The sequence below is a fragment of the Dipodomys ordii genome, unplaced genomic scaffold, assembly GCF_000151885.1.
Source record: "Dipodomys ordii isolate 6190 unplaced genomic scaffold, Dord_2.0 Scaffold45, whole genome shotgun sequence".
NCBI classification, from domain to species: Eukaryota; Metazoa; Chordata; class Mammalia; order Rodentia; family Heteromyidae; genus Dipodomys; species Dipodomys ordii.
In genome coordinates, this window is record NW_012267261.1 from 7,847,491 (window position 1) to 7,857,956 (window position 10,466).

General features: G+C 40.2%; 1 protein-coding gene across 1 annotated transcript in view; it reads left to right on the forward strand.

Moving 5' to 3' along the window:
• Ubxn7 (UBX domain protein 7) overlaps positions 1–10,466 on the forward strand; it is a 65,464-nt gene that overhangs the window by 47,225 nt on the left and 7,773 nt on the right. Inside the window, exons 7-8 of the mRNA XM_013019504.1 lie at positions 3,679–3,769; positions 4,389–4,516. Coding sequence (XP_012874958.1) covers positions 3,679–3,769; positions 4,389–4,516 — 219 coding nt within the window. The remainder of the gene's footprint in view (positions 1–3,678; positions 3,770–4,388; positions 4,517–10,466) is intronic.

Genomic DNA, 10,466 nt, shown 5'->3' on the forward strand with positions numbered 1-10,466 from the left:
TTGAGCCACAACTCCACTTCCACGAGTACATTTCCTTTTGGACAATGTCACACCTTCTCTTGGGACCACACTTGGTCAAAACTTAGTGGAAAAGATCAGTGAATATAGCCAGGCACTGGTAACTCATGCTTGTAATCCTAGCTGCTCAGGAAGCTAAGATCTGAGGATCACTGGTTGAAGCCAGTCCAGTCAGGAAAGTCTCTTAATCTCTACTTAATCACCAGAAAACCAGAACTAGAGGTGTGGCTCAAAGTAGTGGAGCACTAGCTTGAGTTCAGGTCCCACAACCAACCAAAAAACATCAGTGAATATGAAAATATTAGAGACATGTTTTTGTTTTAATGTTAAGACTTTTGTTTTGGTGGTTTTGTTTTGGTATGAAGTCTTAAGGATATGGTGTGTAGCTGGGGGTGTGATTGGTGGTAGAGCCGCTGCCTAGAAATTGTTAGGCCCTAAGTATAAACTCTAGTACTCTACCCTCCTCTCCTTGCGGGGTAGGAAATAGTACAGTGTTTATTTTACGCTTACAAGCACATCTCAGTATGGACTAGCCAATTCAGGTGCTTTAATATAGCTATTACCTTCTTTTTTTTGGTTGATCATGGAGCTTGAACTCAGGGCATGTATGTTGTCTCTGAGCTCTTCTGCTCAAGGTTAGAGCTCTACCACTTTGAGCCACAGCACTACTTCTGGTTTTCTGGTGGTTTAATTTGAGATAAGAGTCTTGTAGACTTTCCTGCCTAGACTGGCTTTGAACCGGGATCCTTAGATTTTAGTCTCTTGAGTAGCTAGGATTACAGGCATGAGCCACCAGTGCCTGGCATATCTACCATTTTAATTGGCTATTTCTATACTATTTTGAACAATGTAGATGTGAAGATCTTGGAGTACTGGAAAAACATTTAGCTAAGACTTTGTTTTAGCTTGAGTTTGAACCATTTACATGATTACAGGTTCACACCTATAATCCTAGATACTTAAGAGGCTGAGATCTGAGGATCATAGTTTGAAGCTAGCCCAGGTAGGTAAATCCATAAAACATGTAAACATCTCCAGTTAAGCACTAAAAAAGTTAGAAGTGGACCTCTGGCTCAAGTGTTAGAGTACAAACATTGAACACAAAAGCGCAGGGGCAGTGCCCAGGCCCTGAGTCAAGCCTCAGGATTTTTTTTTTTAAGGTCAAAAGAAACAGATGAAATTCACTTGTTTGTTTATTTATTTGTTTGTTTTTGTCAGTAGTGGGGCTTGAACTTTGGGCCTGGGCGCTGTCCCTCAGCTCTTCAGCTCAAGGCGAACACTCTACCACTTGAGATACAGCACCATTTCTGGTTTTCTAGTGGTTTATTGGAGATAGGAGTCTCACAGTCTTTCCTGCCCGGGCTGGCTTTGAGCCATGATCCTCAGATCTCAGCCTCCTGAGTAGCTAGGATTACAGGTGTGAGCCACCAGCGCCCGGCTAGGACTTGATATTCTTTAACTCTATCCTTAGACATAGCCTCTAGTTTTACTGCTGTTTTTTTATATAAATTATCCAGCTAAGTTTAGATTTTCTTGCTCTAGTTTCTTATATTTAGGGACATCATAGTAAGTAGCGTATGGGGTTTGGGAATGTGGCTTAGTTGTAGAATGTTTGCCTAGCATGCATGAAGCCCTGGGTTCAATTCCTCAGTACCATATACACAGAAAAAGCTGGAAGTGGTGCTGTGGCTCAAGTGGTAGAGTGCTAGCCTTGAGCCAATGAAACAGCTCAGGGACAATGCCCAGGCCCAGAATTCAAGCCCTAGGACTGGCAAAAGAAAGGGAGAAAGAAAGCAGGAAGAAAGAAGGAAGGGAGGGAGGGAAAGAAAATAAGAAAAGGAAAAGGAAAGAAAAGGAAGAGGAAAGAAAAGGAAAGAAAAAAGCTTATGGGTTAGAAGCATGGCTCAATTGGTAGAGCACTAGTCAGTGAGTGAAAGCATCAGGTACCAAGTTCAGGCCTTAAAAAAAAAAAAAAAAGCTGGGCACCAGTGGCTCACGCCTGCCATCTTAGCTACTCAGGAGGCTGAGATCTGAGGATCGCCTGTCAGAGCCAGCCTGAGCAGGAAAGTCCATGAGACCCATACCCAATTATTCACAGAAAAAGTGAGATGAAGAGCTCGGGGACAGTATCTAGGCCCAGAATTCAAGCCCCACAACTGACAGAAAAATAAAAGAATAAACTTATTTTTTCCCTATTTCAAGAAGTACTATTAGTATTATTAATTTGCCAGTTCATGTTTTATAGGTCCTGAATTCAATGACTTTTTTGGGGGGGAGGAGGGGGAAGGGTCCGGTCGTGGGGCCTGAACTCTGGCCTGGGCGCTGTCCCTCAGCTCTTCAGCTCAAGGCTAGCGCTCTACCACTTGAGCCACAGCACCACTTCTGGCTTTTTCTTTTTGCTTATGTGGTGCTGAGGAATTGAACCCAGGGCCTCAGGCATGCAAGGCAAGCGCTCTACCACTGAGCCACCTTCCCAGCCCTCAATGACTTTTTAATGGTAAAATTCCTTCTATTTTATTTTCTCAGCAAATACTGGACATCTCTGACTAAATATTAGCTCAAGAGCTTATAATCATGTGTGATTTATTAAGATATAGTTTTTTCTTTCTTTTGATACTGAGGATTGAACCCAGGGCTTTGATCAGGCTAGGCATGCATTCTACCTTTTTTTTTTTCCCCTTTGATAGTAGGGTTTGAATTCAGAGCTTCAAGTTTGGTAGGCTGGTGTGGTACTACTGAGCCATGCTCCAACCAAACCCCTTTTTATTTTATTTTTAGTTTAAGACAGAGCCTCACTGAATTGTCCAGCCTGGCTTCATTCTTCCTGGATGCTAGGATTATAGGTGCATCACCATGTCCCAGCAAGATACACTTTTGAAGGCTAATATTTTTTTTTAAAAGTGTTTTATTTTATTGGGTCCGGTGGTGGGGACTGAACTCTGGGCCTGGCACTGTCCCTAAGCTCTTCAGCTCAAGGCTAGCACTCTACCACTTGAGCTACAATGCCACTTCCACCTTTTTTTTTTTTTGCTTATGTGGTGCTGAGGAATCGAACCCAGGGCCTCAGCCATGCAAGGCAAGCACTCTACCACTGAGCCACCTTCTCAGCCCCTGAAGGCTAGTATTGACATAGGTGACATGTTTGAACGAGAGGCCCAGCACCTCCTCTCAACTGGGAAAGGAGGAAGAATAGATTGATATGTTTATGCTAAGTTTCCAGAAGGGGCACAAGGCAGGAAGTTAAAGGAATTCACACCAAGTGACCTTCATTTTCCCTTCAACATGAGAGTGTGGTAACACATAAACCCAAAGATACATACTTTTTTAAATTTTTTATTTTTATTGTGAAAATACCGTAAGAGGGGTTACAATTACATGGGCAAGGCAATGAGTACATTTCTTGTCAAGCATTGTTGCCTCCTCCTTTGTTTCCCCTTCCCATCCCCTCCCCACCCCCTTGCCAAAGTTGTGAAGTTTGTATTTCGACATAACCTCTTGTACATCTCATTGTTGCAATGGGTCCGCCTTCCCCTCCACAAATTATAACAACATCAAACCAAAGATATATTTGAAAAATTAATCGCTATTGGCATATGACATGATTATAATTGGTCCCTTTTTTAGAGGCTGACTTTTTTTTCCATGTCAATGATTTAACAGGTTTACCATGACAGTGAGGAGGGTCAGAGATACATACAGTTTTATAAGCTAGGGGATTTCCCCTATGTTTCCATCTTGGACCCACGGACAGGTAAGATTTACAGCAGTTTGTAGCCTTTAACCTATTATTTATTTTTCAGTTACCAAAATCATGGATGTTTTACACTTGGCTAAATCTTTTTTCAGAATTACAATAATTAGGTGAAGGCTTCTTGTTCATTCCCTTTATAATTATATAAGCATCTATTTAGGGAATCTGTTTCTGGCAACTTGGGAGATGTCAGTATTTTTTGTTTGTACTATTATGTTCTTCCAAAGAATATGTAATATGCTAATTTTGTCATCAGTTTGTAAAGATTTTCTATTATTAAAATGTTAAGGTTGTTCATGCTTTGGTTGTAATCATACTAGAGAAACAGAGGGTTGCATTTTACTTAAGATACTGCTTTGTTTAAATTTCTTCTTCCCAAATGGCCAAAAACTGTATGAGCAGGTAACCCTAACCTGAAGGATAGGAAAACGTTGGGTGGGTTTCAATTAATTCAGTCTCTTAAGTTATGAAGTTAGCTATGAAGACACTATGTAACTTAAGCAAAGAAGCGATGGGGATATGTTTTTTAATTATACTTTTGCCAACATAAATACTTAATGAGAATGTCTTGAAAAATACTGATTTTATTATGCTTATATATTCTGGTTTTAATATTTAGGTCAGAAGCTAGTAGAGTGGCACCAATTAGATGTGTCTTCTTTCTTGGACCAAGTGACAGGATTTCTGGGTGAACATGGGCAACTGGATGGACTTTCTAGCAGTCCCCCCAAAAAATGTGCCCGATCAGTAAGTATGAGTACAAAGTAGTAATGAACAATTACGTGTATTGGTTCTCAAGCTTATAATCTTAATATATTGTATATTCTATGTGTAACTATATGAAAGTGTTGTAAGTAAAGTGTTAGATGTTAAGATGGTAACAGTAGTAATGTAAGTAGTAATGGTTACCATCTGTGGGTATACTACATCTTAAATGTCCATCTTCTCACGGAAATCATAAGATGTACAGTTCTTGTTTCTCTTGCACATTTCTTGTTTCTCTTGCAACTAGGCTCTCTCAAAGGTTGTTTCTACACTTAATTTCTCTACCATGCTATTCTTAGATACACTCTGATAATATCATGATTAGTTTCAAGTAAGAGACCTTCAAAAAATACAAGTCTCACATTTGCTGGCAGTGAGCATGTAACTTTGGCAATCCATATTGTGCAGTGGTTAAATAGTTCATTAAGTTATCATACTAGATTAAGTGTCTAAATAAGAAACAGCAGTAAAGGGTAATGTTCTTTTCTCTCTCTCTCTCTCTCTCTCTCTCTCTCATGGGGCTTGAACTCAGGTCCTGAGTGCTATCCCTGAGCATTTTCGCTCAAGGCTAGCATTCTACCACATTGAGCCACAGCTCCACTCACTTCCCCTTTTTCAGTGGTTAATTAGAGATATGAGTCTCACGGACTTTTCTGCCTGGGCAAGCTTCAAACCACAATCATCAGATCTCAGCCTACTGAGTAACTAAAGTTACAGGTGTGAGCCACTATTGCCCCCTTGTAATATTCTGTTTTAAGGCATAGAAAAATGTTTCTTTAATTGCCCTAAGATAGTTTCTTATCTTTTGCATATCTAAGGCTGATAACTCTGTTAGACTAATGCTTGTATCTGTGAATTGCTACCTTATGATTAAATTGAATTTGCAAAAAAATTTTTTTTGGGGGGTCCGATCGTGGGGCCTGAACTCTGGGCCTGGGCGTTGTCACTTAGCTCTTCAGCTCAAGGCTAGCGCTCTACCACTTGAGCCACAGCACCACTTTCGGCTTTTTTTCTTTTTGCTTATGTGGTGCTGAGGAATCGAACCCAGGGCCTCATGCATGCAAGGCAAGCATTCTTATCACTGAGCCACCTTCCCAGCCCCATGAATTTGCAAATTTTTGTGTATGTGTTTGTGTGTGTGTGCACGCGTGTGCGTGTGCGCACACGAGTACGTGTGTCTGTACCCATCCATAGTAAAGCTTGAATTGAGGTCTCACATTCTCTGTTGTTCAAGCCTGGCACTCTAACTTCTTGAACCAAACCTCCACATCCAGCTTTTTGCTGGTTGATTGGAGATAAGATTCTCACAGTCTTTCCTGCTTAATTCTCAGCTTCCTGAAGAGCTAGGCTTATAGACTTGAGCTGCTGGCTTCCAGCTTGTCTTAAGTTTATTTATTTATTTTTGTCGGCCATGGGGCTTGAATTCTGGGTGTGGGCGCTGTCTTTGCACTCTTCAGCTCAAGGTGAACACTCTACTGCTTGAGCCACAGCGCCATTTCTGGTTTTTCTAGTGCTTCATTGGAGATAAGAGTCTCACGGACTTTTCTGCCCTGGCTGGCTTTGAACCCTGATCCTCAGATCTCAGCATCCTGAGCAGCTAGGATTACAGATATGAGCCACAGGCGCCCAGCTGTCTTAAGTTTATTTATAGAAGTTTTATACTAGCTGGGCATCGGTGGCTCACATGCGTAATCATAGCTACTCAGGAGGCTGAGATCTGAGGATCACGGTTCAAAGCTAGCCAGGGCAAGAAAAGTCCATGAGATTCTATCTCCAATAAACCACTCAGAAAACTGGAAATGGCACTGTGGCTCAAGTGGTAGAGCACTTGCCTTGAGCTGAAGAGCTCAGGGACAGTACCCAGGACCAGAGTTTAAGCCCTATGACGGATCAAAAAAATATATATATATACTTTATTGAAGAACAATTAATGTGAGATTAAAAACTGGGTATATTTAAAGTTTATAGTATTATTACTATAATGTTGAGCATCTTCTCAAATGCTTTTTTTTTTTTTTTTGGTCGGCCGTGGGGCTTGAACTCTGGGCCTGGGCACTGTCCCTCAGCTCTTCAGCTCAAGGCTAGCGCTCTACCACTTGAGCTACAGCGCCACTTCCGGTTTTCTGGTGGTTTATTGGAGATAGGAGTCTCACGGTCTCGGGCTGGCTTTGAACCGTGATCCTCAGATCTCAGCCTCCTGAGTAGCTAGGATTACAGGCGTGAGCCACCAGCGCCCGGCCTCAAATGCTTTTTTACTCTTTCTGTTCTTTCTATATTTCTTTTAGTGAAGTGTTTATTTAGATCTCTATTTCCGATCAACTTTTTTTAAAGTGTGTTATTATTGAGTTGTATGGATTCTTTTTATATTTTGAATATAAGTCCTTTAATGTATATATGGTTTCCCTATTTTCTTTCTATCGTGGTTTACCTGTTCATTTCTATAATGAAGTAAACCCACCTGAAATGTAGATTTATCATTAGGTGTGTTTAAACTACATATTCTGAGCATTTCCTCAACACTCCTCTGAGTGTTTCCTCATAGCAGTCTTAACTGTGGATTCCAAAGGTCCTCTGTAGTATCATTTAAAGAACAAAACTGAAAGGTTTTGATGAAATCCAGTTTGTCATTTTACATTTTGTGTTTTCTGTGACACATCAGAAAACACCAAGTAAAGTTAGAATCTATCTTTTTCAAAGGTAGATTTAGTTCCTGGGTTGGTGCTGGTGACTCATGCCTGTAATCCTAGCTACTCAGGAGACTAAGATCTGAAAATCCAGGCTCAAAACCAGCCCAGGCAGAAAAGTCTGTGAAGATCTTATCTCTAATACTACCAAAAAGCCTGAAATGGAGCTGTGGCACCAGCCTTGAACAAAAAAGCTCAGGGACAGTGCCCAGGCCTGAATTCAAGCCCTCTACCCCTGTAAAATAGATTTTGTTCTTGAGTCTGTGCTTTCTTTTCAATTAATTTTTGTATATGATGTTACGGTATGGATGAATTGGATTTGTTAGATACTAGGGATTTAACCAAAGGTCCTGTTACATGCTAAGCAAGCAGTCCTCCAACTGAGTTATACCTCTTGCTCCTTGAATATGTTTTTTGACATAAAGTTATATGTTGGTTTCAGTACTTAATTGTTGAAGTAAATTTCCTTTTCTCCATTGAATTTGCCTCTGGTCAGAAATAAACTGTTCATATTTGTGCAGTTGTATATATGGATTCAGTCATTTCCAATGTACTTTTTGCCAATATTTCTCCTATATTTCAACATCTCTAGTTTTATGAGTCTTGAAAATGCATGGTTTAATATTTCCAGCTTTTTTTTTTTTTTGGTAGGTCATGGTGCCTGAACTCTGGGCCTGGGCGCTGTCCCTCAGCTCTTCAGCTCAAGGCTAGCACTCTACCACTTGAGCAAAAGTGCCATTTCCAGCTTTCTGGTGGCTTATTAGAGATAAGTCTTACAGGCTGGTTTTGAACTGTGATGGTCAGACCTCAGCCTCCTAAATAGCTAGGATTACAGGTGTGAGCCACCAGCCCCTAGTTTTTGGTATTTTTTTAAAAATTGTTTTGGTTATTTTGGTCCTTTCCATATAAATTTGAGAACCAGCTTGGTACTTTGTACAAAAAGCTTCTGAAATTTTTATTAGATTTGCTTTCGCTCTGTGCAGCATTTTAAGGACAATTAACTGTCTAATGAATGAATCTATAGTCTGTTTATGGAATATAATTTAGTATTTGTCTTATATTTCTCTCATTCCAGTTCTTATACACAGACCTTGTAACCTGCAACCTCTATTTTTTATGTGTACATTAATTGCACAGGGGGATTTCATTGTTAGATTTCTACAGAATTAGAGTATGTTCCAGTTAATCTCACCATCACTCTCATATCATTCTTCCCAGAACAATTTTATCAAGTTTCCTCCTCCTCCTTCTCCTCCTCCTCCTCCTCCTCTTCCTTCTTCTTCCCTCCTCCCTTCTCCCTCCTCCCTCCTCCCTCCTCCCTCCTTCCTCCTTCCTTCCTCCTTCCTCCTCCTCCTCCTCCTCTTCTTCCTCCTCCTCCTCCTTCTTTTTTGTTGTTGTTGTTGTTGGTCATGGGGCCTGAACTCTGGGCCTGGGCTCTGTCCCTCAGCTCTTCCGCTCAAGGCTAGCACTCTACCACTTGAGCCACAGCACCACTTCCAGTTTTCTGGTGGTCTGTTGGAGATTAGAGTCTCACTGGCTGCCTTTGAATCATGATCCTCAGATCTCAGCCTCCTGAGTGGTTAGGATTATAGGCGTGAGCCACCAACACCTGACTCAGATTTCATTTTTAACATCTTTGAAAATAGAGCACTCTATTTCCATCATATTTGTCTTCATTCTTGTTAGTCCAACCCCCTCTCTTTAATACTTACCCCCACACATACCCTGTACTTTCACTGTTTCCTCAGCTACCTCTTATGAATAGCTTTCATTGAGGTACTTTATGCTATTTTCATATATAATTGCATTGTATTTCAAAATTATTCACCCTCTTTCTTTTCCTCTTTCCCCTCCTTTTATCCTCCTAAGTAGTCTTTTTGTTAGATTCATGTTCTGTATTCATATATATAATTATGTATATGTGAATACATATATGTGTGTGTGTATGTGTATATATGTATGTATACATACACACACACACACAATGTATGTACATGCTCCTGAATGTGTATGTCTCTTAGGTCTGGCTTCCACATATGAATGAAAACATTTTTAGATTGTGTTTTGAACTGTAATGTCTTTTTTTTTTTTTTTTTGCAATCATGAGGCTTAAACTTAGGGCCATTAGGGCCTGGGCACTGTCCTTGAACTTCTTTTGCTCAAGGCTAGCACCCTACCACTTGAGTCACAGTGCCACTTCCAGCTTTTTCTGCTTATGTAGTACTGGGAAGTTGAATCCAGAGCTTCATGCATGCTGGTCAAGCACTCTACTACCACTGAACCACATTCCCAACCTCTGTCTTATTCAATAACATTTTCTAGTTGCATCAGTTTTCATACAAATGACATGATATCTTTTTCTCTTTATGGCTGTGTGATATTCTATAGTGTGATGTTTGTGTTTGTGTGTGAGATCCATCTGTTTTTGGGCACCTTTGTTGATTCCATTAGTTTATTGTTACAGTGCTACAGTAAACATGGATATGCAAGTGTCTTTCCTAGGGTATTGATTTACTGTCCTTTAGATATATGCCCAAATGTAACATGGCAGGGTTATAAGGAAGGCTTATTTTTAGTCTTTTGAAGAACTACCATACTGATTTCCATGGTTCTCACTATCAGTGTCTTTGAGTTACTTCTTCCTCACATCCTCTCCAACTTTGTTGTTTGTTTTCTTGATGGATGCCATTCTGGCTGAGATGGAATCCTAGTGTAGCTTTGATATGCATGACCTTTATAGCTAAGGATGTTGTGTCTATTAGCCATTTTTTTCTTGAGAACTGTCCAGTTTGCTTGCCCATTTGTTAACTTTATTATTCTCTTGCTGTTTAATTTTTTTTAGTTCTTTGTATATGCTGGATATTAATCTGTTATCTGACTAGCTGGTGAAAATTTTCTCCCATTCTGTATTTTTCTCTTGGTTCTAGCAATTGTTTCTTTTGCTTTACAGAAACTCTAATTTGATGTAGTCTCATTTGTCAGTTTTTGCTCCCATCCTCTGGACAACTGTAGTCCTATTCAGAACATAATTGCCTGTGCCTGTAAGTTCCAAGGTTTTCCCTGCATTTTTCTGTAGTCAGAATAAGGTTTCAGATTTTAAGTCTATTGATTTTTTTTTTTTGGTATAGGGTAGGAAATAGCTAGTTTCAGGCTCCTGCAAGTAGATAACCACTTTTCTCAGCACTTTGTTGAAGAGACCCTATCTTTTCTCCACTCTGTGTGTGTGTGTGTGTGTGTGTGTGTGTGTG